The sequence below is a fragment of the Lactuca serriola genome, chromosome 8, assembly GCF_051521515.1.
Source record: "Lactuca serriola cultivar US96UC23 chromosome 8, Lser_US96UC23_V15, whole genome shotgun sequence".
NCBI lineage: Eukaryota > Viridiplantae > Streptophyta > Magnoliopsida > Asterales > Asteraceae > Lactuca > Lactuca serriola.
Genome location: NC_136415.1, coordinates 31,693,618 through 31,720,814, shown reverse-complemented (window position 1 = coordinate 31,720,814; position 27,197 = coordinate 31,693,618). Strand labels below are relative to the sequence as shown.

The following is a 27,197-nucleotide window of genomic DNA, read 5'->3' as shown; positions in this document are numbered from 1 at the left end:
CATGTCTGAATCCCTCAAACCAAGGCTCTGATACCAACTTGTAACATCCAAAATTCAATACTAAAAATTTCTTTTAAATAAACATCACTTAAAGCAAAATCATTGATTCAAAACGTAATCAGAGTAGTAGTTTCCAGAAAACATGTTCGTTATCAGAGTAACACATTCCCAGGCTGACTAATCTATGGCGTGTGCCATGCGATCACCCCGAGCTCTTCCCTCCGCTACCGGAAGTACCTGAAACCAAATCTGAAAACCGTAAGCATGAAGCTTAGTGAGTTCCCCACCCTACCACATACCATGCGTAACCACATATTGTACATATTGGGCCACGCCCGCTAACCTGGGCCTCACCCCTACCTCGGGCCTCGCCCGCTACAACGACCCCGCCGCTCCAGGCCTCGCCTGGCTTCGAGCCCCGCTCGGATACAGATCTGTTTCACTTAGGCCTCGCCTGTCACAGGGCCTCGCCCACTAACATATAATATCACATAACATATCACATCACATCACATAAGCTAAACACATACTTACGGATCTTGTCCTAAGGTCTCGCCTATCTCTGGGCCCCGCCCTTGTCCTGCTACTGATGAGTCATGGAACCCCGTCCATACTCCTGCTGATAGTGAGGTACGGGCCCAGCCCACCCTCACTCCTTCCCTAACTTGGGCATCGCCCCTGATCTGCTGCTACTGAGATGTGGAACACCATCCACACTCTGCTATTGGTGAGATATGGGACCTCGCCCACACTCACCTCCCTACCAGGCACATACAAGTATCACACAGACAACAAGTATAAACTGTCACATAAACCATTCCTTGGGCACCCGCCCTCTATCATTGGACCTCGTCCCGAATATCATACTAGCATACTGTGCCCAGGGCTAACCCCCGGGTCTTCTACTCAATACTACATGGGCCGACATTGTGACCGTAGACCCATTCATACAAAGGGAAACTCACCTGCACTGGCTGATGAACCCACTAGCTGCTGCCCGACAACTCTCTAAACTCCTGCTCCCCGAGCTATCAATATCAAAGCAACACTGAGTCTGACTGACCCCCGAAAGACAACCAAGTCAACCCTGGTCAAAGTCAACCTTCCATGTCAACCCTACTCGCTAAGTTCATATGTTCAGAGTCCTTCTATTTGCGACTCGACTCGCCGAGTCAGTCCATGACTCGCCGAGTCTACCGATTTCCAAGTCCTGACCTGTCCAACTCACCGAGTCTCCGTTCGACTCACTGATTCGAGTTTCAACTTGAAGGGTTTGGGGTTTCGCGACCTGACTCGCCGAGTCCAAGAACAGACTCGCCGAGTCCAAGACAACCTTCAACAGACCCGCCGAGTTGTTCATCCGACTCGCCAATTTCCTGCCCAACTTCATCTGACCCGACGAGCTGTTCATCCCACTCGTCGAGTTCCTCCAAATCTTCATGCTACTCGCCGAGTCCACTCAAAGGACTCGTCGAGTCCTTTCAGATCTCCATACATGCAAAGGACTTTTGAGTCATGCATGGACTCCAAACTGTAGATCTACCCTTCCCAAGCCTATTCCTCACGTAAAGTTGCAAACTTTACGTGTAGAGAAGGAGATCTAGGCAAAATACACCATACACTAGGGTTTAAGGCAAAGAGGCTTCATAATCAACTTTAGGGCTGATACTTTATGCTTTCCAAGACCAAAATATGCTTAGATCTGAAGTAGCAACTCCATATCCGGCTTCTAACTCAAATGGACAACTTAATCATGGCTAAAAAGCCCCAAAACTCACAACCAAAATAGATCTATAGGGAGAGAAACGACTTAATACCTTTAAATGCTCAGAAGTATCTTCCCAATCCCAGATCTATAGCCCCCTTTCTTGCACCCTCAAGATCCTTCTTTCTTTCCTAAGCTTTAGTGCACTCTTCAAGGCAATAATTGGCTCAACAATGGATATGGCGGCTAGGGTTCGATGTTCTGGGTGAAAGAGGCAGTAAAGGAACCCTAGGGGAGAGAATGAGACGTTTAAATAGGCTCCAAGTCCCGAATTTAGGGTTTTCCTCGCACAGACTCGCCGAGTTCCTCCTTGGACTCGCCAAGTCCCCCCTTAAAGTTAGGGTTTTTTTTTTTTCCTTTTTTGGCCTTCAAAACTTTGGGTGTTACATAAAAAAGAAATTTTTATGGTATTTGTTGTGATTATTTCCTCTTTTTTTTTACTAATAAAGATTTGTTACCGATTCAAATTCAAGCTAATTGTGATGTTTTTTTCTTTTTGTAATACACAATGTTGGAGTTTATTTTGTGGCGTTTTTTTAACAAACAATGTTGAAGTTTTGTTTGTTTTTGTACCTTAAAAATATTGTATGTGAATGTTGGAGTTTTTGCACCTTAAAATATATTGTATTTTTTATTTTTGATGACGAAAATTTGATGGTAAAAAAATTGTATAAGAAAAACAAATATTAAAAAAAAAAGGAAAAAAACAACAGAAAAAAAAAAGATTAAAAAAAAAAGCTGTTATTAAGAAAACAGTAAAAAAATGTTAGAAAGCTAAAATAAAAGTTGTCATTTAGAAAATATATATAAAAAACAATAAAAATGTGAATAAAAGAGAAAAAAATAAGATATTTAAAATAAAATAAAATAAAAACTGAAAAGAAAACTAAAAAGTAAAATAAATGAAAAAAATATCATTTTGATAAATATTTTTGAATGACACTAAAATCGCTAATATTTTTTTAAACTATCAATTATCGTTAAAAACTCCCAAATTTTAATATTTAAGAAAAGGGAAAAGATCGTATTTGTTATTACCAATATCTACTCATCTCAATTCTTCCTTAAAACCCGACCCGTTTTAAACTCCTAAACCCTTGGTCAAATATAAAGGCACAAGGTCGCACAGTATGTTATCCCCTGCACTTCCAAACCCTAGCCGAACCAGAGGTCATCCGAAAACTTCATGGTAAGATAACACAATCATCAAATCCACAACTCCATTAACAATTCCCATTTTAAACTTATTGCTATCTGTGAATTTTATTATTTAAAAAAGTTCACATCTCTTTGCTTTTTTAGGCGCCAAAGAAGGAGAAAGCACCCCCACCGTCATCCAAACCCGCCAAGTCCGGCGGTGGAAAGCAGAAGAAGAAGGTCAATATTCGATTATCCACATTTCATGTGTTCTGATTATGTTGCATACGATCGGTTAGCCTGATCGCGCACTTGCTTAGTTATTTGTGTTTTTAATCTTTTCCGTTTCTGCTATTAGGGTTTCGATATACAAATCGAAGACATTTATTTCACATTATGTAGTATAGGGCCTGTGATATGTTACTAAGTAGTCAACTGCAAATTCTGTAATCAATTTACATTTTCTCCTTTTTGATCTTAACATTGTTTATGAATCGAATTGGGTTTACAGAAATGGAGCAAGGGAAAGCAAAAGGAAAAGGTGAACAACATGGTTCTATTTGATAAGGCGACATATGACAAGCTTCTTTCTGAAGCTCCAAAGTTCAAGCTCATCACTCCTTCAATCTTGTCAGACAGATTAAGGGTACAGCTAAATTACATTATGTACTTCAAAAAACAAATGCTTCTCTAATAATTCCATAAAATCATCTGTGTGTGAATAATGTGTGTGTGTGGTTTTTGGCTTTGATTTGTTATAGATTAATGGGTCATTAGCAAGGAAGGCAATCAAGGATTTGATGGCAAGAGGTGCTATTAGGATGGTATCTGCTCATGCTAGCCAACAAATCTATACCAGGGCTACCAATACTTGAGGATTACATGCTATTCATGTTTTGTTGTCTTTCTGTTTACCTAGTATTTTGTTTTTCAGAATTAAGAGCTTAATCCGTGGCTATACTGCTTTAAAAATTAAAGTTGAATTGGTTGGAATTGTATGGGATTTGTTTGTCGATTTTCAAACCTGATGGTAACATTTCTAATTATTTGCAACACAAACTTTTCCGGCAACTGAATCTTTTTATTCATCTCTTCATTGATTTAGTTTTATTTTACACAATGTCCTCCGGTTTTCCCTTTGAGGAAGCAAATAGAAAGAAAACAAGAAAATTGTGTTCTTTGTTTTTTAATGAGTGAAATGGAAAGAAAGAGAAGGAAAGGAAAGTAGAACCTTTGTTTCTTTGAAATCTATCCACCCAAATGTGAGATGATTTGGAGGTGAACCCTTTTCCTTCCCCTCCATTTCCTTACCTTTCAATTTTAAACTTGGGAGTAGAAGGCTAAAACGACTAAGGGTAAACATTACATTTATAAGTTTAACTGGTTTTAAACAGGAAATTTAAAGATAAAGGTAAAAATTACATTTATATTGACTAAAACGACTAAACCGTTTAGCTATAGAAATAACGATTTCTTCTAATATTGTTTCTGGAAAATAACCAATAGTTAAGAAAATCCTTCAACTAAACACCTATTTCTCACAGGTAATGGGAAATCTTAGAGGGTCCTATGAAATGGTCAAAATCACCTCCTGAAAATTGTATTTGTTATCCGTTATATAATTTCTTAGTGGATTTTATCTATATATTGTATCTCTTTTGTCTAAAATAGACGTTGATTTTACGTTATCATTGGATTGTTTTTATGTTTTGACGTTGATTTTACGTTATCATTGGATTGTTTTTATGTTTTACATTCCTTGCCGTGAAACAGGCCTTTAAAATGTATTTTTGTTATTGTGTTAAACTGTTAATCGATGACATAATGCTATAAAAAATGAAACTGAGGTAAAGTTGATATTTAGAATTCATGTGTGTTAGCTTGAAAACATGAGACTGTGCTGTGTTGTGTTGTGTTCACAATTCAACACAACTGACAATATTAACATGTGTTTGTTGTATTTTTTTTTTTGTTTGTTTGTCATGTTTTTACGGTTAAGTATGAATTAAATAATCAAATGATTATTTTATGTTACCTTATTGATTTTAATTGGGCCTTTAAAAACGGATTTTATAGTGGTTACAATTTCTCTGTAGATCCCTAAAAAATGGTATGGCTATTGCAAAATGCTTTAGTGTAACACCATGTTATTTTTCTCTAAATAATGTCGTTTTTTCTTTTACATTCCCCATTGCAAAACGAGTTCCTAAAAAAATATATTAAGCAATGGCCACATCATTTCTCATTTAAAATTCTAAATAACAATTTTGTTATTACACTAGTTGGAAAATACCGTCATCCGCAATACAAGACGTGAAAATTACTTGTACATGTAATGTGGAACTTGGTTAAGAGAAATGCAAATTCGTAATCAATAAAGAAGATAATATAACATGATTCAATAAAATGAAATGAAAGTATGAAACACAAAAATATACTGTATGGATTTTTTTTGAAATTAAATTTCAATGATTATTGAAATCCAAATCTATTGAATTTGGATCTCACTATACTTATGTTTAATGCATTAAATGTCTAACAAGACGCCGACTTCATTTTGACTATTCCATTAACCCATGCATTTGAAATGCTCTAACATGTCATATATCTTTTAAAATCAATAGAAATACATCATAAATGTTTGTAAAATAAGGATTTAAAGAGAGTTACTTGAAGGAAGCACACATGTAAGAATTAGTACAAAGTCCCGTTGTACTTGTGTAAGGAAACAAAGCCATGGGTCGATTCGGTGGCAACTTAGGAACCTCCGTCTCAAAACAAACATACTCCACCACCTCCGCCATGCTCGGCCGCCCCCTACTCTCCTTCAACGTGCACAACAACCCGATATCCACAACCCGAATCGCCTGATCCATGTTCAACACCGAACTCATCTTCACATCCACCACTTTTTCCTTCTCATTCATCTCATGCATGGTCCAAGCCCATTCCAACAGGTCCAAGTCTAATCTATCATATTTAGATTCAGACTGTAACATGTCAGACTCAGATATATACCGCTTCCTACCGGCCACAACCTCTAACATAAACACCCCAAATGCAAAGACATCTGTCGGCAAACTCACTGTCTCCTCGAACCGACTAGATTCTGTACCCGACATCACGAATCCGAAATCGCCAAGCAAGGCTCGGAAACTTACATCGATAAACACACTATTTGTATTAACATTTTTGTGAGCTAGTTTTTGTGAATGGAGGTAGCTCAATGCTTGTGCCACGTCACGCACCACTTTGAGCCGCCGGCTCCATGGCAAGATACCGATTCCATAAAGCCAATCATCGAAGGTCCCATTTTGCACACAGTCATACACCACCATGGTCTCTTGGTGGTCAAAGCACCACCCTCTAATTGCCACTAGATTAGGGTGTCGTAACTTGCTCATTGCCTTTATCTCTTTACCCACGCGCCGCCGGTTAATCCCATGAGACTTAAAATACTCCACAGAGAACCGCTTCACTGCCACGTGGCACCCGTTCAATAAAGTACCCCTATATGTATCACTTCTTTCATCACTCGCCACCTTGTGTAACTCGTCGAAACACCGAGTCGCCGATGAAACCTCTGCAATAGTAAACCGCCGTGGTTTGTTAGGTGGGCGAGGGCGTTCTTTCACCGCCAGCAGCATGGCCAACTCCCCGCTCTTCCGCTTCCGGTTGTAGTATAAACTCACCAAAGCTACAACTACAAGGAAAACCACTGTCATGAAAATAAAGAAACCGTTCAGATTGTTTCTCCCACCGCCGTTGCCATTGTCGACTGTGATTTTGCTTTCGCAGGTTTCCGGCGAGGGTATGCGAAGAGAAGCTTGACTACTTGAGGTAAAATTCCATGACAAGACGTTATGAATTTGAGTAAAGTTTCCTGTAGAAGCCGAGAATCCAATGAACATGTACTCTTTTAAGAAATCCGATATATCAAGTCGGCCGGAAAACACAGGTTTTGAAGGATATTCAAAGCTGTCGGAACCTAATCGGATGTCTAAGAAACGGTTTTCGCCATGGTAATGAACCCAAGCTCTGTGTATTTCACCATCCTTCAAGTTAATACCAAACTCCGATACATTAACGGTGATTGTCGAAACAATGGAACCCAAATTGATTCCCAGATGGTTGTCGTTAGGGTCACCGAATTGCACGTTTTTTATGGTGTCAAATTCGATCCCAACAGCTTTATATTGTTCATCACAAGCATCATTTAGCATGCCTAGCCATGGCCCAGGTCGTCCCACCGTGAACTCATCAGGTGTTATCATGAATGTAAAACCGCTTCCACCGTCATCACCGCCATCTCCGCCACCAGAAGATAAGTTTGTTGGTGTAGTTTCGATCTGAAACGAGAAAGTTGTTTGGAAGGAAGCTGGGGTTCGCGTTATGGGATCGAAAACACGAACAGGATAAGCATAAACAGCACGACCAACTAAGTGCTTCAGATCATCGACGCCGTCTTTCTGGGTGGTGTCCGGTATCTGAATCCGACCGTTTCTGTCCACGACGGAGCTCCCCAGCAGCATGAGATCATGAACTGTTCTTGGGGAATTGAAATCAGGGAAAAAGAAGTGTTTTGTAACATTGATTACAACTCCATCATGATCAGTTGATTCAACATAGACGAATAAGAAGAAGATGATGAATGCTATGATCGAGTTCATAGTTGGAAGAAAGAAAGAGATATTAGAAGCCATTGGAGAAGAAGGAAGGTTTGCTTTGGTTTGGATGATGTGATGGAACTTGTAACTAATATTTAAGTGAGTGTTTGTAAATGATAGAGATGTCCATTGTGATGAGGTTGTGGTGGTGGGTACATCGATGGAGGAGGATGTGGTTATTTTCGCTTGGGGTGACAAAAAGATCGATCCAGTACTTCCCTTTTCTGCATAAACACGACAATTATTTGTGGACCACGTTTTAAATTAATATTCTATTCCATATGTTTTCTAGAGGATTAAAAAGGTTCAACAAAAAATACAGATCAAAAGAAAACAGGTATCATGAGTTAGGTGCACAGTAGAATCGGGCCAGTAGGCTTTTCCGGCCCGATCTGGACCAAGTTGGGCTAAGCTGTTTAACTGAGCCGGGCTTTAACTCATTTTCCCAGGCTTTACATGATGGGCTGGGCAGCTTTTGTTGTTTTGTGTGTGTTTTGATGTTTTCTCTTGGGACTTGTTACAATTTCTTTGAAACTTTCGAAGCATTAGTGGAGTTAACATTCAACGTTTAAGGGGAATTTTGGTAAGTTTGTAGCAATTTCCAGTGGTGATATTAAGCAGGTGGATTGTGAATTTGTGATGTGTTTTTTTTTCATCCTTCATCCTACAATTATCTGATTATCTCTATATTTTTTAATACGTATTTGTAGTCGTTTGTTTAGTATTTTCGTTAAAATCCTTCATATTGTCATTTTATAAAATGGTCATCGAAGGTTCATCAAGCTATAATCAAACAAGTAACAAGATTCGTAAAAAAGACAACCAGACATGATATTTAACAAAATTTTGATTACGTACAAAAAGATGATGGCAAATTTGATACATAAAAATTACTTAATTTCCCTAAGTTTATTCAAACTGAACATGTTACAAAACAAATTTGATAGTTTTCTTGTGTCATTTTACACTCAAATTAGGTCACGAAGTTACATAAAAATCTCCACATAAAAGAAAAGAACAATTAGATAAACTAATTTGTGATAGATTGTGTTAAGCACCTCATCGCCAAACAAGATGGAACAAATCCCAACAAAATGCATAGAACAGAACATAGCAAGGCAGGATAGTATGATAGATCAAGTGTATCAAAATAGAATGAAAAAACCATTTTACTTGCATTTTTCTGTTTGTATTTAATTGACCAACGATTTATTATTATTATTATTATTATTATTATTATATCATTGACTATGTGGATATAATTGGTGATGTCAAAGTCTACATAGGTTGGGAACGAGTTATCGCTGTAAAAACATAGTTAATGATATAATAAAACAAAAAAAAAAATTGTTATTCAATTGGATACATTTAATTTAGTAATTTAAAGATCAAAAATAAAAATCTTAATTGTTGCTATTTTATAACATTTTTCCTTGACATTAAATTTTAGTAGTTTGAAGTTCATTTTTATTATTCTTGACTCTTGACTAAAATGTCTAGGAGTGGCCTTGGTTCTCCAAAGTCTAATACACATATATTACGAGAGGCTGACGAGAAAGTCCATGTAATATTTAAAATTGTTCAACGGAATTCAATGCATGCATACGTAATATCGATTAATATATAACACCCACATTTAAACCGCGGTCGAAATTGTCATATACGTGAACTTGACCATTTTGCCTTTGAAACTTCCAAGATCATCCCCTACACCTTCAATCACACATAAATAATCTGTTGCCCATATCATATATTCCCCATACCCTCATCCACCCCTCACACACACACACACACACAAAGAAAGTAAACTCAATGAATCCACAACCCCAAATTCAGAATTCGATAACTACCTCTTCTATGGATGCACAAGATCACAATCAAGATCTTCATCTTGATCTTGATAATGGCAACAATCTTGATCTTGATCTTGATGATCAGCACAACAATAACACCAACAATCTTGATCATGATCTTCATAATGGCAACAATCTTGATCTTGATGATGAACACAACATTAAAACCGACAATCTTGATCTTGATCTTGATCGTGACACAGATGGTGATGATCTTGATGCAGATGACAATGACATGAACGGAGAAAACATGTTGAGTTATGAACAGAACCCTCTTTATTGTACGGATAACAACCCACCGGAGTCGTTTTCAATCTGCCAGGCGAAAGTGGCAGACTGGCTGGAGCACCACACATTCATCGAGCGGAAGGCGTCTGTGAAGTTCGCCGTCGTCACAAAAAACCAAGATTCAACTCAAACCCGGTCGACTCACCGATCAATGACGACTTTAAACCAACGACCAAAGCTTTCCATAATTGGGTTCAGAAAAAAGCAGATCCATCAAACCGATGGGAAGTCCAAGCATAACGATAAGCCGGAAAACATCCGGTTGTTCAGAAACCGGTCTGAACCGGGGAGGGACTACTGTCTACTGATAACCGAACCGGTTTCTCCTAAGGTTTCGTGTGTGGGTCGGGTCGGATCAGTGAGGGTTCGAGGAAGGAAGGCTGGGGTTTGGAGGAGTGTCAAAGCTGCTTTCTCGAATCTTGTTCAGACGAATAGAGTGATGAAGATTATTGCTTGATACCGGTTCAAACCGCCGGAGTTTGTTGCTTGCCGGCCGAAGTTCAGGCGAGTGGTTGCCGGTGACATGTCACCGAATGGTGGGATACGATAATATTTTGTTTTTTTCTTCTTTTTTTTCTTTGTCATTTTTTGTCGTTTGGTTTATAGGTCAATTTACGTGTAATTATAGTGTCCTACTTGTGATCTAGCTCGTAGTCCATGGCCTATATTCACACCGAAAGATACTCTGGTTTTGGACATTTTGTAACAATTATATATACATAAATAATTCATTATAACATCATGGTCTTGTTTGCCGACGGCCTATAAATGACAAGATAAGGGAAGATAGGTATGAATTAATGATAAATTTTATTAATTTATTCGTGTTGTGTATAATAGTTGTTCCTATTTTTCTTATGTTTTGAATTTAGCGATTGTTTTAGAGTTGATTACTAAAATGAATTAATGACTACAATTGGAGTGGGCTATATTAATACACAAAAGAATATTTTATTTTATTTTTTTACTAAAAAATAATCACGAATCCTTGGAAATTAACAATATCATCTTTTCGACGTTTAAGACCGCTAAGTTCATGTGTGTGCATGTCGTTTTATGCACCAGTCACATAGTTTTCTTGGGTGATGGGGATCTTCATAAAAACATGTAACATGCAAGATAAAAGAATTTTTTTTATTTTTTTTAATGCAAAAAAGTAACAATGTTGACTACACTATGCAAAAAAAAAAAAATGAACATTTTGTTACAAACATACCATATGATTGTGGTACCCTACTGCTGGCTAATGAAGGGATATGTTTGATTAGGTGGGACGGAGTCATAGCAAAAATGGGGAGGTATCGTTGGTGCCTCCAAGACACTATTTCCTTAATCAGCTGATCAAGCGGTTGGGTGATATGTGTTGATCAGAAAAAATGAGAAGGTTAAGCAACTCATTCAACCATTTAATCCATGTGCATTGATTACTGCTTTAAAACTTGTATTAAAATTTGTATATTTTTAAATTAGTGTGTGAATTAGTTTTATATAATTTTTATTAGTTTGTGCTTATTTTAAAATAAAAAATTAAGTGGGTTGAATTGATTGGGAAAGATAGATTTTTCATGTGTTATAGGTTAGAAAATATGAAAAATAGATCATAAATAAAAACTAATATGAAGTGAATGTGGTAGTGGATTGGAAGAGAATCTTTCCGTCTTTAGAATTTTTGTAATACCAGAATAATTTTTGAAAACATATAGCCGACAATTATGGCTGATTTATGAAAAACTTTTTTTTTTTGGAAACGGCCGAGATAATTTTATTAATAGACCCCCGCTAGCAAGAAATTAAACGGGGGCCGCGAAATTATAAACAGTACATATCAGTAAACATAAAAGGGGAAATTCTCCAACTCTCCCAGCTACAAATACCTTTCTTACCCCTACATTTGATCCATAAATAAACAAGTGATTTAATTTCCTTGACCGCTTGCATAGGATTAAAACCAACCTTTGAAATAGTATGTTGTTCCTCGACTTCCACAACACCCATAACATACCGTAACAGATAACAATGAACATTTTCCTCTGTTTTGCACAATTACCCCAATTGGAAGTGAGATCAATGAACTCACTTACAGTTTGGACTGCCATATCATCAACCCCGCGCCATCTTAGAATTTCACTCCGGACCATACTTGCATAGGGACAGGAGATAAGAATATGGTATGTGTCTTCCTGTTGGTTAATACATAAGCCACAAAATACAAAATCAATGGGGATATTCCTGCTGATTAGTGCTGCAGCACAAGGTATTCGATCTTGAACAGCCCTCCAAATTGACTGGAATGTTAACATAAAAATGACAAAATAACAAAAATACTCTCATATTATGCGGTATAAGTGAGATTATTAACGTGTAAGGTTACATATCGTATGGCTAATGAGAAAAAACGTGACAAAATAATAACATATGGATAGAAAAAATAAAGAGGCTATTAATTTGACCAAAAGAAATAAACATCATTACTATAAAGAAGCATAATATACTTAATTCTATAATTGTCAATTAAATTGTTTTTGGTCAGCATGATTGCCGAGTCTTTTTGGATGTAGTACTGAAAGGAAGCTTATACCAAATAATTTCAGAAGTTGATTGATTAATTAATTTATTAATTAATTCTTATAAATGATTGGAATGGTGCACATTGTTTCCAAATACTAATATTAAAAGATAGGAGTGTATAGCATGTATTATAAACATTAAAGTCGCAACACACATGTAGAAAAATTAATATTTATCCAGGATTTAGTATGTTAGTCGATTCACATTATATATGTATCACCTAATTATATTACATATTATTAGAGGAATATTTCAACTTATTCATGCGGGTGTTTGGCATTAGTTATTTTAAATATTTATGTTGTTTTAAGGGGGTGTTCGGATAAATAATTTTTAGTTTATTAGCTTATTGCTTATTTGTTTATTGCCATGAGAATAAACGTTTTTTTAAAAAATGTTTGGATTAGCTTATTGCGGTGAGAATAAGCAATAAGCAATAAACATTTTAAGTGTTTGGCAAACAAAACAGCTTATATGAGTAAAATGACCAATAAGCAATAAACAATAAGCATTCCCCCATTGCTTATTAAATTCAACTTATTTAGCTTATTCCTACCGCAATAAGCTGATTTTTAAAGGCTCCTATCCAAACACTTAAATTTGCTTATTGCGGTGGGATTAAACAATAAGCAATAAGTAACCTACTTTTTCCATATCCAAACACCCCTAACTGTTTGTTAATTTATGTTCGATAGATTCTATTAATATATCTAATTAGGTTATAAACTTTTGTGTATTATAGGGATGACATATGTAAGCTTGTATACTTACGGATAAGATATAAAAAATGTTAAATATTAAATTATTTGATTTTGAAATATCAGGAACAAATTGTTATTCAACTTTGAAATTCTTAAATTTAGAGATTTATATTAAAATAAGACAAAATTGCAAAAATGGTCCCTATGGTATGCATTTTTTTGGGATTTTAGTCCAAACCTCGATTTTTTTTGGATTGGTGGTCCTTTTGGGCTGATTTCTATGCGTTTTTGGTCCCTCACGAAACTGAAAAGACTATTATGCCCTTCTGATATATTTTTTTTATGCTTTTTCTATTTAATTTAAATGAAAAATAAAATAATTACCTAATTTGGGGCCCACATCTCTCTCTCTCTCTCTCTCTCTCTCTCTCTCTCTCTCTCTCTCTCTCTCTCTCTCCAGCACCCACCTTCGACTATTGTTTTTCTCCCCCGATCAAACCTGGAAACCACCATTTTCTGATGAAAATGGAAGCTGTAAACGAAAATAAGAACCTAAATCAACAACCCAAATTTTGAACCCATTTCTCCTTCTTCACATCCAAAGCTTTGATGAGATAAACCAGCTCCAAACACCTTTCTTTTCATTCAATTTTGTTGTTGCCATCAAGAAGAAGAACAAGAGGCAGCTGCGTCTTCTACTTCGCCTGTCTTCTCCTTCGTTTCCTGTTATGAAATGTCAGGGGTGATGGTCAATTCCGACGAGAGTTCGAGGCAACAACCCCTTATTGCTCCATCGTTTTACCTAGGGATGGCAAAAAAGCCCGAACCCGATGGAGAAACCCGAAACCCGATCATTTCGGGTCGGGTAACGAGTCGTAATCGAGTTTTTTATCGGGTTCGGGGCCGGGAGTGGGTTATCCTCGCCCCGACCCGCCCCGCCCCGATTATATATATATATATATATATATATATATATATATATATATATATATATATATATATATATAATGTTCAAAAATTTTTGCTGTTAATTATACGCGTTTAAATATAAAATACTTATTGTGGACAATTTTTTTAGTTATTAACAATCTGGTGTTAATGATCATTTTTATGTGTTTTGACGTATTAAACAAAACTTAAATCAAATAATTTTTAAAATAACGTCCAGTTTATTTTATTAAAGTGATGCATCATGTTTTTAATTTAAAAGAGTTGCTAGAACATGTATATTTTATAAGACATTGGGGTACCCTAAAAGAGAATAAAGATTTCGTTATCAATTGTTGTAAACCCGATAAGATACCCGAAACCCGACGGGGAAACCCGAAACCCAATGGGGCGCCCCGATAAGATACCCGGAAGTTATCGGGGCGGGTTTGGGAATCCATGCCCCGCCCCGAACCCGCCCCATTGCCATTCCTAGTTTTACCTGTCGATCTTAGTCACTGAACTCCCCCTGAAGACTGTTGCGATCGTTGCTGCCTTTCCCCCTTTCATCCTCCATTTCTTCTTCATTCCCTGGCCTGAACCCACCACCGAAGTGAGTGTTTCCTCGGAGCAAACATCGGAGGCAGCAATCTGGGGGGTTTCTTTAAATTAAAACATAACAGAGTTTGCATAGTTATCGTCTTTTACTTTGCATCTTGTAGCAGTTCGAATGAAGGGGAAAACGATCGCAATCGATTCCGGTTGTGTTCAATCGAAGCCAGAGGACGTTCATCACAACTTGCGATGGTGGAGAGGGCAACTTACAGTGGGGTTAGGTGGTAACGAGGGCAGAAATCGATGGCGGCACGATGGAGGCGAGATGGTGGTTATGGCGGCAGGAGGCTGGAGGGAGTAGGAGTTGGTGGTGATCAGAAAATAGTCAATTTCGTGAATGAAAAGCAACGTGGGCAATGGCTCCGGTGGTGGCGGTGGTAGTCGAAACTCTACAGCAATGGTAGCGGTAGATGGTCGTGGATGGCAGCCCCTTGGCTGTCTTGCTATCTTCTTCGTTTTCCGAGTAGCAGGTCGTCGAGAGGAAGATTGTAGGAGGTGGGATGAGGTTTGGTGGGGTTTGATTGTGGTTCACGGTGATCAACGCCACCGATCGTGGTTCTTGATGGTTACAACAGCAACAACACCACCCTTGGTGACAGGCTCGAAGATGGTTGAAGCATCGAAGGTGATGGCAATATGGCTGCTCCATTGCTCCTCTCGGCTGCTTTCCCCTTTTGTTGACGGCTGTGGAGGTGGGTAGCACACGAAGTGAACGTAGGGTGTTTGGTCTATTTGATCGACGAGAAAGAAAATGAAGGAGGAAGGGAGTTGCAGAGGTGGGGGCAACCACCAGTTCTTCTTCCCTTGCTGGTGGTATCCAAGAACGAGAGAGAGAGAGAGAGAGAGAGAGAGAGAGAGACCCATTTTTATATTTAATAATAATAATAATTTTAAAAAGGGAAAGAAAAATGAAAAATAAATTCATTAAGGGTATAATAGTCTTTTTAGTTTGGACAGGGACCAAAATTGCATGTAAACCAGCCCAAAAGGACCACCAATCCAAAAAAGTCGAGGTTTGGACTAAAACCCCAAAAAAATGCATACCACAGGGACCATTTTTGCAATTTTGTCTTAAAATAATTAAAAAACATGGAAAAAATAGTAAGATTATATAGAAAAAATTGAAATTTAATTATAAACTCCTTAAAAGTCAGAATTTATATCAAGCGGAATAAAAGAAATATAAAAGACAAAACTGTAAATTTGATCCTTATGATTTGCAAAAAACTATATATGGTTCAAAAAATTCTGACTTATATGAGTTGTTCAAAATCAAGAATTTTCTGTATTTTTAATCCTAAAAATAAGAAAATCTTGTAGTTTTGGTCCTTGGAAAACCTGAAAACGGTTTTGCCTTTTTGTTTTTTATTTTGTATTTTCTTCATATTTTCTTTAATAAGTTATTAATTAAAAATAAAAATTAAAGAGCTTGGCCCACCCCCACCCCAAAGATACTCTATCTCTCCCCCCCCCCCCCCCCCCTCTCTCCGATCTTCTTCTTCTTCCCCAGCTTAGGTGTAACTCAAACTAAACCCACTTCAAATTAAAACCACACAAATACATGAGCACACATTGTATACACGATAAGTGTGTGTTTGCATTTCATAATTTGCAAATCTAAACACAACCAATTTCTCTAATTATCATAGATCAATTAATGGGTTAGTTTTAGTTTTTTATGTTTTATTCAGAAAAGTCAATTGCACTTATTGATCAAATGGAAATGCTCTTTTGTTCATGTTTCCAGGACCAACATAAAGCAAGATCATCTCCTAAGGCAATGATGGAATTCGAAATCCAAAAACGTCATCCATTGATAGAGAAGCTAGAACATCAAAATCAAATGCAACAAGAATTTGGAACCTAAAACGCCTACAAAACTCCTCAACTTACTGGAACTATATTTCGTTCTTGTCACCATCAGAATCCTCCATACATCGTCCCCTTCTTTTAAACAATTTTCAAATCCCTCTTTCGCATTTTCAAGCTCTCTACAAACCCTATCCATGTCGATGCTTTCTGTTTAGCTTATACAAATCGAAAAGGGGGTGTGTTCACCTTAAAACACATACATGAACCTGCAACTCAAAACACACACACACACACACACTAAATCAAATTTTCAAGATTTGTAAATCCACACTAGAATCAAACCTAATGGAAGAATTTGATGATTGCTACGAGGTTTAAATGTAATTGTTTGTAAGCCCACTTGATTGGTCGGCTGGGCAGTCATCTTTTCATTCACACAGATGGGTGGTGGTGGTCTTCATTCCATTCCTGATGCATAATCGATGAACACACAATCAAAGTTTTAAGATTTTGGTTCAATATAAACATGACGAGATTTCTCCGGCAAGCTTACATCTAGTCTCACCCAACTTCATCCCACCTCTTGAGATCTGTGTAACTCTTGAACGACCTCATCAGAGGAAAGAGTAGATGAGGAAAAGAGGAAGCGAGCGGACATAAGAGAGAGTCAAAGATAGAGAAATAAAGTCAAATAAATAGGGAAGAAAGAAAGGGGTACGGGTGGAAGATGTGGGGTAAGGATTTTCTTTTTTCTTTTTCTTATAACTATTAAAATATAAAAGAAAATAAAGGAAATGTAAAAAAGAAATAATAAGGAAAAAATAGTCCTTTCAACATTTTTTGGACCAAAAACACAAAAAATTCTTGATTTTGGACCATCCATGCAAGTCGTAAATCGTTTTAGACTCTATCCACAGTTTTTTTGCAAGCCACAAGGACCAAATTTGCAGTTTTGTCAATATAAAAATATCAAGAAAATAACCTGTGACATGATTATGCATAAAAGTATGGAGAACTGGAAATAAAACATTGATAAAAAGGTAAATTGATATGTATATTGCTCCTCATGAAGAAAAGGCTACCTCGATGCATAGTTCTTCTTAATAAATTAAATAAAAACAACTTAGCAAAAATTGTTTATTTAAATCGGTAAGTACTTTTTTATATTTCATTCAAACACTTAAAGGTGATTATTACTTGTAACATCTATATTTCATGTGTTATTTTTATGTGTTTTAAAGATTTGAATCTTGAAAAAATGCCTTTGCGGCGTGGCGGGTGGCTTACCACGACGTGGTGGTGCCACATCGTCATGACACGACATCATTAAACAACCACAATGTGGCGTTGCGATGCGCACAAAGCCTTAAGTTCCGGGCCTTGGACCATATATAAAGGATATGGGGCTAGGGTTTCGACCACCTTCAACCTCCATCACCCCCAGAAGAGCCCTCATCCAAACCTTAGTTCATTTTGTAACCTTTTGTACCCCTTTGAATGAAGGAGAAGAGCACGATAACATATTGTCACAAAATTGGATATCTAATCCAATGGTTCGACCTTGGTGCCTTAGACCCATAAGTACAGTGAGGAAAACTCACCTCACATTCTAGACAAAAGTTGATGAGGTCTCGACTTCGAATCTCGGCTCTAACCGTCACCTATCCACCCAAATGACCGGTTTCTCAAATACCATTTAAATTACCCAAAATACCCCTTGGTCAAACTTAGTTAAAGTCAAATTCAAACGATTCAAAATATACAAGTCAATTGAGTCAACCCAACCGGGTCAAACCAACTGAGTTAACTCAGTTGAGTCGACACAGAACACGTACGCAAGGCGTACTCCAAATGTACTGGGGCCTACTCAAGCTCTGACCACCATCAGGGAGGTTGACCAAGTAGATGCGTACTCAGATTACGCAGGGCGTATGCCCAGTCTTCCCAAACTCTCGTTAAGAGCTTAATGCCTTTAGCTCTTACGTCTAACTTTTAGATCCAAGGCTTAATCATCCTCAAGAGTCATAAAGTTTCCAACTTTATGACCTTGCATGTCCATTATGTGCTTAACTCAAGGTCTTAAGACATTAATACCTTCTTGAGAATGCATGGAGCAAAACCAACCATTAAGACCCCATTTTTATGATTCAAGACCCTTCCTAAGGTCTGAAAGGACGGATTAACGGGTCAAGAACATGCCATGGTCAAGAATCACCATTTTGGGACCAAAAAGTGACTTAAAAGATCAAAAAACCTAGATCTACAAGATGGAGTGGTAAAGTTGCAAGCTTTATACCTTCTAGAGGTTGCAAACAAGGTAGAAATCACAAATCCAAGGTGCACTCAACTCCAAGATCTTCTCACCACCTTCTTTTTTTATTCTAAACTCTCTTAAAGGCTCCAAAATTTCTCTTTTGCTCTTAGGGTTGCTTGGGGGTCGATGTCACGGAAGGAGGCTGGGTAAGAATGGAATGTGAGGCCTTAAGGATGCTTAAATATGTGCCAAAACCCTAAAAATTAGGGTTTTCATGCTTTCCATGTACGTCTTGCGTACGAGGTGTACGCCCAATGTACTAAGGCGCACCTTAGTATGATTAGCATACACACGTACGCACAACGTACTCCTCAAAGTCCCAATTTACAAAAATGCCACTGTGGGCCCTTTTTGCATTCTTTCTTGAACTTAGGGACCAAAATGCAATATAATTTAACTATAGGGTCAAAATTAGAAGTAACTCATCATTAAGATGTTACAGGACCACGACGCAGTGGGCAGATCCATCGCCTTTCTGTTTGAGCCAGACCATGGGATGACTAAGGTCTTGACACGACGCGGTGATTCATATGGTTGACTTTAACCATTGACCATTGAATTTTTTTACCATGTTGACTTTTGGTCAACTTGTTAGTTTTAGATAGTAGACCGAGGATTGACATATTGATTAAATTTTTAGGTGGTGTGTAGTACCAACCTTTACGTTGGTGAGTCGTGGTGTTGGTTTATTTCAATTGTGAGGTGAGTCTTCTCACTATACTATGTATGAATGATATTTTATTTTTATACTAATAGTTTTAAATTTATAAAAACCTATCGATCTTAACTAGTTTTAAAACACAAATAAGTGATGTACCTAGTCGTGAAGTAATACAATATAAGGTAAGAAAGGGAGTCGACATCAAGGGGAACGTGTATGATTTTGGTTTAAATAAATAAGCTAATAATTAAACTAAATATATTAAAGTAAAAGGGGGGTTTTTTGATTTTGCAAGTTCAAAAACTTAAATTATCAATTTCAAACAACTAAAGCAAACAAAAAGCAAAGAACTTGTTTTAAGCGGTATATGTGAAGTACTTCTAATAGAATACGAATCCCCCTAGTTTTCTATGTTTGACATGTTAGCATGTAATGGATTAATGAGTTGGTTACCAAATTTTATGATTAGTTATCTTGGTCAGAATTCCTAATACTAATGATTAATGACCATCCAATCCCAATGATCATGAAATTAGTGAACACAAAAACATTTTAATAAATTCAACTATGAACGATATGATCTAACGATTCTTATCAATTGTAATGACAATAAATCAAAGCATAACATGGATAACTATAATTCTCTAACGCGATCAAAATTAATAATTTATATTACCCAACCCTAGGATCAGATAAATCTCTAGTTCTAAAAATTAAATGATCATAAACAGTTAAGAACCAAGCTAATGTAATTAGACTGGTCATCTAAATCACAAACAACTTAGATGTAGGTAATAAAAATCATAACTTTAACATGAAATATCAACAATCAATTGAACACAGGTTTAAATTCAACTCACATAATCTAACTAACGAAGTTGAAACATATCAACTAGGTTTCATCTACATATAGTAAAAGTAAAAGGTTTTTAGCCTTCCATCATAAATAGGCAAAATCTAACGATTTCGGAATTGAAATACATGATAATAAATAAACCGAAACGAATAAATTGATGAATTCTCTCCGTGATCTTCAAATAAACCCTTCAAAGGTTTTCTTTAGCTCTGAAAATCGTTTGAAATTGACTAATAACATACTCCTCAAGTTGATGGACGTTAGCATATGAATTAGGGTTGCAATATATATATATATATATATATATATATATATATATATATATATATATATATAGTGTTGCCACGATGTGGTGAAGGTCTCACCATGTTGTGGTGTTGAGTTCCTTTGTTGTACACGAACACATAGACTGACACAACATTTTTGGGAAAGTCTTAGAGATTTTACATAGGGTGCGACGTGCTTTCAGTATCTTATTTCTGTTTTCTTTGTTTTTCGTCCGTTTCAGCTCTATTATCCTCCTTTTGTATCTCAGCTCCCATTTTAACTGTAAATGGACATTTCAAAGCATATTTGTAACACATGTTTTCCAAATAGATCAGCTGAGAGCTCATAGGGATCAAATGTAAGGGCTCACAGTGAGATGAGTCTTCTCACTATAATGTATGATGTTAGCTGTCTTTATAACTCTTGCATGTGTATGTTGGGTTGGGTTAATTTATTATATGTTGGGTTGGGCCTATTTATTATTGGGCTCGACCCATTCGTTATTGGGTTGGGCCTGTTTTTTGTATGTTGGGATGGGCCCATTTATTATTTGGTCGAACCAATTTGTTATATGTTGGGTGGGGCCCATTCACGTGTTTGGGCTGGGCCCATTTATTGGTTTATGGTATTTTGGGAAACTCACTAAGTTGTGTGCTTATAATTTGTGGTTTAAACATTTTCAGATACTTTCAGTTCCAAGGGGAAGGGCACGAATTGATTGCACAACATCCCCTTATGATTTCCGATGTAATAATCATTTTTCTTTGATGTTCTTGATACTTTTATATTATGATGGTTTTGAGACCCATGATGTATAGTTTTGATGATTTTAAAACTGAAAAATTTTATCACTATTTTTTGGGATGTTACAAAATAGATGTTGAATGTTGTGAATGTGAATCTTTAGTTTCATCAAACAAATCCAAAAATGATGCTTATAGGGATGGTTTAGAAAAGGTTGGATATTTTTGAAATCAAAAGAAATATAGAATATTAAGAAAGAGACTTTAACTAAAGAAAATAAAAAAAAAACACTTTTTTTTGAACAACATGTAACACATTAGCATAACATTAAAAAGAACTGAAGTGAGGAGCTCAAGCCAAATTACAAAAATAAGTTTGAAACAAGATACATACCCGAAACCGACCAATCAAAAAGACGAAGTTTGGAGCTATTCTTAACCCAATTAAAAGTAGTAATGCTAATGTCATCCATAAAAAGCATAACAACTCTCTTGTCATTTCGATACACTAAAGCATTCTGAGCCTTCCAAATCATATAAAGGGAAGAATAAACGAGAGTTAAATGCATAAAAACAACAGATACAAAAGAACTCTAATGACAAACATATTTCTTTGTATAATAAACTAAAGTTTGAGTAGTCTCGCAATGTTGTTATTGAATCTGAGATGAAGGTGGGATGAGTGAAATTTCGTTGGAAAAGGAGATTGATTATTCCAATTTTGTAATTAATGATGAAAAACCAAAAAGAAATTTAATTCTTGAAGATTCTAGTGAATTTGAAACAGTTGTTGAAAATAATGGAATTGGAAATTTGGTTGTGAACGTTGTTGTTTTTTCCAAAAGTCTAAAGTACTCCAAATTAGGTTTTCTTTACGAAAGGACTTGAATGTTGAGTCCATTTCACAAAATAATGTAGGAAATTATGATGTCCCAATTACGAAATAAATTTATAAATAAAAAAGTGAATCAAGTGACCTTAAAGGAAAATCAAAAGTGAGTGATCAGGAAGTTAAGGCTAACAAGACTAAAAAAGAGATTGATCAAGCTAGGAGAGCAAAAGAAAATGTTGTATGTTCATGTTCATGATAAAAATCTAATGTGCAAAAATCAAAGTCTAACAATTCATCGAGGTTTTCTAATTAGAAAAATTATTCACAACAATTTGACAACACTAAAGCAAATTTTGGTCCAAACTCTTATTACAACAAGAGTGTAAAGTCAAAACAATTTGTTGCAAAACAATATTTTGTTTAAAAGAAGAGTGTCTCAAAGGAACAATTTGTTTCAAAGAAGAATATTTCAAGACAACAATTTGTTCCCAAAAAAAGATGTTTCAGAGCAACAAGAGTTTCTCCCCAAGAAAAAGGTTTGAGAACAAAAAGTTGTTCAAAAAAAAGTTTCAATACAAATGTTTGTTCCAAAAACAAAATTGGCAACACAAAAGGAAGAAGAAAAAGCTTTTCCAAAAGAGTTGATTCCAAAAATAAAAGCTTTTATTCAAAACAAAAGAAATTTTATGGAAATCAATTTTTGTGACAAAAAATCTTAAATTTACAAAATGACGAAAAATATGAATAATGTTTCGATTATAAAATCGTTTTGGATATATGTGTAACGCCTGATTCCTGGTATGCATTTTATCATAATCTATTCATTTTTGAAGAGCTACTCGACGAGTTGGGAGCCCCAAACTCGTCCGAGTAGAAATGAGATTGGACGCGAGATTTAAGTCGCCTACTCGATGAGTTGAGAAGCCTCGACTCGACGAGTAGGGTTGTCAGGATGAAACCATAATTTTGGGGGTTTGCACCCTATTTAAGCATCTTAATCCCCACTTTATGGCCTCATTTCCAGCCTCCAAATCCCAAACCCTAATCCACGAAACCTTAGAGCTAAGTGTGAGCTTGTGAGCCATTTTTTAGTGATCTTTGTGTGATTTGAAGCTTGTAAATGAAGAAGAAGCTAGAGGATTCCAGGAGAAGATTGTAGATCTAGAAGCAACATCTCATCCTCTTCTTTGTCACTTTATAGGGTTTTTGGTCCAAGAAGCTTAGCCCATGGGAAATGGACATCCGAAGTGACCTAACTTTCAGATCTGGGGTCTAGAAGGGGTTTCATGGCATAAAGGTGCAAACTTTATGACCATGGAAGCCCCATGCAAGCTTTAAGGTGTTATTATGGCCTTTTAAGCCCCAAAAGGCTATGCATGAAAGGAAAGATAGGAAATTTACGTGTTTAAATGATGTCTAAGGCCTAGATCTTGTTGGGTTTTGAGCATTCTAACACTCCTAAGTGTACATGCAACCCTAAATACCTTGGATCTATGTTTTCTCTATTATACATGCAAATATGAATATTCCAAGGTATTACCCTAACTAACATACAATCTTTTGATACTTGAATAATAAACTAGATAGAAATACATACCTTGTTGATGTAGCTTAGCTCCATGAAGCTCGAGAGCCTAGTGCCCCAAGTGTGACACCTCAAATGGTTCACACAACATCATCAACACTTGGAATAACCATGAAAAGAAGACACTTCATGCTCAAATTGGCTAGCCCTCATATAAGTATCACTCGTCCAATTTCTTGAGCTAAAGGGGTCCTTATATAGTGTGGCTATTAGGGTTACACCATGTAACTCATGACTTTACCCATTCCTTATGATCCATTGGTTTTAACCTCCATGGAGTATCCATGGGTCACCACATGGGTTAAACCCAACATAAGGAATCTTGGATCATAAGCCCACATATATAAGAATTAACGATTTTCACAATCAATCTCCATATATTTAATTAGTCTCTTTTGATCACTAAATTAAGTCCAAATTAATTCTTGATCAATACTAATTAAATAACATGATTTCATATTAATATAGTAGAACTTATAATATATTAATATGTCACAAATGTCCTCTTCTCACAAACGGTCTATCCAAATGTTCTGATGCCATGCAACCCAAATGGACCATGCCGAGTCGGGTCAAGTATATACCAATTATAGTTATGGACTTAGACACTAATCCAACAGATCTATGTTAGTATGCTTTAGTTGGAGTATCATGGCTTTTGGACCAAGATCTATGTCCTAGAGAACTAGAGCTTTTGCTAAGACCATTAAGAAGGACTAATGACGGGTAAAGTTGGAAAATTTACCCCTAAAAAGGGCATTTCCAGTATGTAGACGAAGTAGGGAGTTTGGATTTGAAGGATAGGAGCTTAATCTGTTAAGATGGCCCAAACAGACTATGGAACTGGCGAGTCCAGAGAGGGACTTGACGAGTTGAGTCGTTTTGTCTTGATGATGTACAAGGTAGAACTCGGCAAGTGTTCGAAGGGACTCAGCAAGTTGATTCGCCAAATCACGACTATGAGTAGCCAGGGAACTCAGTGAGTCAGGGGATGACTCGATGGGTTGGGTCGCGATTTCAGGACAATTGATTCACAGAACTCGGCGAGTTGATGAGTCAACTCGGCGAGTTGAGTCAACTCAGGACGTTGAATTTGACTATAATGTTGACTTTGACTAGGGGGTAAAATGGTCATTTTACACTAAGGAGAATTATCAGATTTTGAGTAAGTGTTATTGTGATAATGATAGTCGGGGAGTCGTTAGAGTAGCCGTTGGAGATTCCACACGAGAGATTTCATAGCTAGCTTACGAGGTGAGTTTTCCTCCAGTTGGAACGGGTCGAACGCACCAAGTCCGACCCATTTATGTATGATAGTATGTTCCGGATTAAGGTCCGATGTAGGGCGGGGCCCGATGTAGGTTTATATGTTTTTTTGGATTTCGATCCGATGCCGGGACGGTACCCGAAGAATGTTAATATGCTTGATGTTTATGTGATTCTTGCATGTGTATGTGTTTATATGTTTCCAGACTACGGTACGATACCGGGGCGGTTCCCGAGGAATGTTTACATGTTTCTGGATTTCGGTCTGATGTCGGGTGGGGCCCGAGGAATGTGTATATGTTATAGTTAAGTGGTTATGCTTATGTTATGTGTACTAGTAGTTATACTCATATGTATGCCGAACTTTGCTCGATACCGAGAGGGGTCCGATGCCAGATGCGGTCTGATGTCGGGCGGGGACTCGATGTCGGGCTGCGCCCGAGGCAGCAGGGCAGGGCCCAGTGTATGTTATATGTGATTATGTGGTTACGTGTATGGTATGTGGTATTTTAGGGAGACTAACTAAGCTTCATGCTTACAGTTTTCAATTTTGGTTTCAGCTACTTCCGCTAGTATGGGGAAGAGCTCGGGATGATTTCATGACACACAACATAGTTTTCAGCCTTACTAGCTCTTCCCTGAGCTCTTATCTAAAGGACATGTTACTGATAAGATCAGAGTTCGACAACGTCTTTGAGAGCTACGATTGCTAATCGGATCCTGAAGTCGTACTTGCATTTATAGTTACTAGACTTATCCAAGTGGGAGACTGTTGGATTAGTGTCTAAGTCTGTAACTATATTTAGTATGTACTTGAACCGGTTGTGCATGGTCCTTTTGGGTTGCCCTCACCAAATCAACTGGACAGGATGATTTATATAGAGAGAGGTTATTATGGTTTATTAATATATTATATGAATAATATATTAAAGGAGAAATCATATAGTTTAATTAACATTGGTCAAGAATTAGTTAAGAATTAATTATATATAGGGCTAAAAGATATTAATTAATTAAAGGGGACTGGAACTTTCAATTATAAGATAATTGATTTTGGGCTGTGAATCATTATGGATATAAAAGGGGGGGGGGGGCAAAAATTAGAGTGTAAGCCCACTCTAATTTAGTCCAAGGGGCCTTATTCCAGAAGGTTCTTAAGCTGCTTAGGGCCTAAGTCATCCAATTAGGGTTTTGACTGAAATCCTAGCAACTCAGCTATTTAACGACCCCTAGGGCACCGAAAATCGGCTACCAATTATTCCAGAGAGTCCTTGAGTCGACTTTGTGCCTCCATTCCCTTCTCTTCTAGATCATCTTCTTGCTTGTGGTGTTTGTGAGCCATTAGAGGTGTTACACTTGTGACATTAAGCCTCTTGGAGATCGAATATTCTTGCAACTATTGAAAGGTATCATCTAAACTTGTTTTGTTATAGATCTCGATTTCAAAGTATGTTAGACTAGGGTTTATGAGCTTTGGATAAATTTGCATGTACAATAGAGAAACCTAGATCCAAAGCTTTAGAGTTTTGCATGTGCACATAGGATGTTCTTTTGCTCAAAACCCATCAGTGGTATCAGAGCCTTGCTTGATTTCTATTGTATTTGATGCATAGTGTATTTGTTCATTGCTAAAAATCGAATTTTGTGCAATCTGCTTGACAGACTCGTCGAGCCCAATGAGGTACTCGACGAGTAGGATGAACTCGGCGAGTCCTGCAAAGGGCTCAGCGAGTCAGGCTGTCAGACAGACGGATTTTCGGGATTTTTGTTGTTTTTTACTAAGGATAATTACCATAAATGTTTCTAATTGATAAAATACAAATTTTATTGATTCCTTATGATTATCCTTGTCAAAATAAAAAGATTTTGTCATTTAATTAGATAACTATTACCTTATTTGATAAATATTAATTATTTGAATTATCTGATCATTATCTTGCATGAAAATTGATAAGTCAAAATTAGATAACCACCAAAATTAATTGTTTAATTGTTTATTTGAATTTTGATCTAGATAGTTTTGAAATGTTTCAAAATTTGCCCTCAAGTTTTGGAATTAAAATTTTTGGATTAAAATTTTGAAATTATTAAATTCCAAACCCTAGAATTTTAAAAGTTTAAAATTCACCTTATACTATTATAATATTATAAGAATTATTATTATATATGTACAACATAAAAGCTAGTCTTACCGTTAGTAGGCCTCATTCACGAAGCCGGTCTATAAGGGGGGTATAAGGTTATGACCTATAAAAATGGCCGTTTAATGGGTGTCCACTCTCACCTACCGCTTCCTTGATTGGTGGAGGGTCGTTAGCCGAACGGGTAGGATAGGACAAC

General features: G+C 36.8%; 2 protein-coding genes and 1 long non-coding RNA gene across 3 annotated transcripts; 1 reads left to right on the top strand and 2 right to left on the bottom strand.

Annotated features, from left to right (window-relative positions):
- The first annotated feature begins 2,853 nt into the window (after positions 1 to 2,853).
- LOC145070645 (small ribosomal subunit protein eS25) lies at positions 2,854 to 3,973 on the top strand. Its single transcript, XM_079017600.1, has 4 exons — positions 2,854 to 2,954; positions 3,068 to 3,142; positions 3,414 to 3,548; positions 3,664 to 3,973. Exons 1-4 carry the CDS (start codon positions 2,952 to 2,954, stop codon positions 3,775 to 3,777), a joined length of 327 nt encoding a protein of 108 aa, XP_078873726.1. The 5' UTR covers positions 2,854 to 2,951; the 3' UTR covers positions 3,778 to 3,973.
- A 1,510-nt stretch (positions 3,974 to 5,483) lies between these two features.
- On the bottom strand, positions 5,484 to 7,733 carry LOC145069061 (putative L-type lectin-domain containing receptor kinase S.7). The gene has a single exon (XM_079016042.1). The coding sequence runs from the start codon at positions 7,603 to 7,605 to the stop codon at positions 5,569 to 5,571; it is 2,037 nt and encodes a 678-aa protein (XP_078872168.1). The 5' UTR covers positions 7,606 to 7,733; the 3' UTR covers positions 5,484 to 5,568.
- An 8,577-nt stretch (positions 7,734 to 16,310) lies between these two features.
- LOC145071355 (uncharacterized) lies at positions 16,311 to 17,020 on the bottom strand. Its single transcript, XR_013690411.1, has 2 exons — positions 16,676 to 17,020; positions 16,311 to 16,599 (listed from the first exon to the last, which is right to left on the bottom strand). It is a non-coding gene; the product is annotated as an uncharacterized LOC145071355 (long non-coding RNA).
- Between the last annotated feature and the right edge of the window lie 10,177 nt (positions 17,021 to 27,197).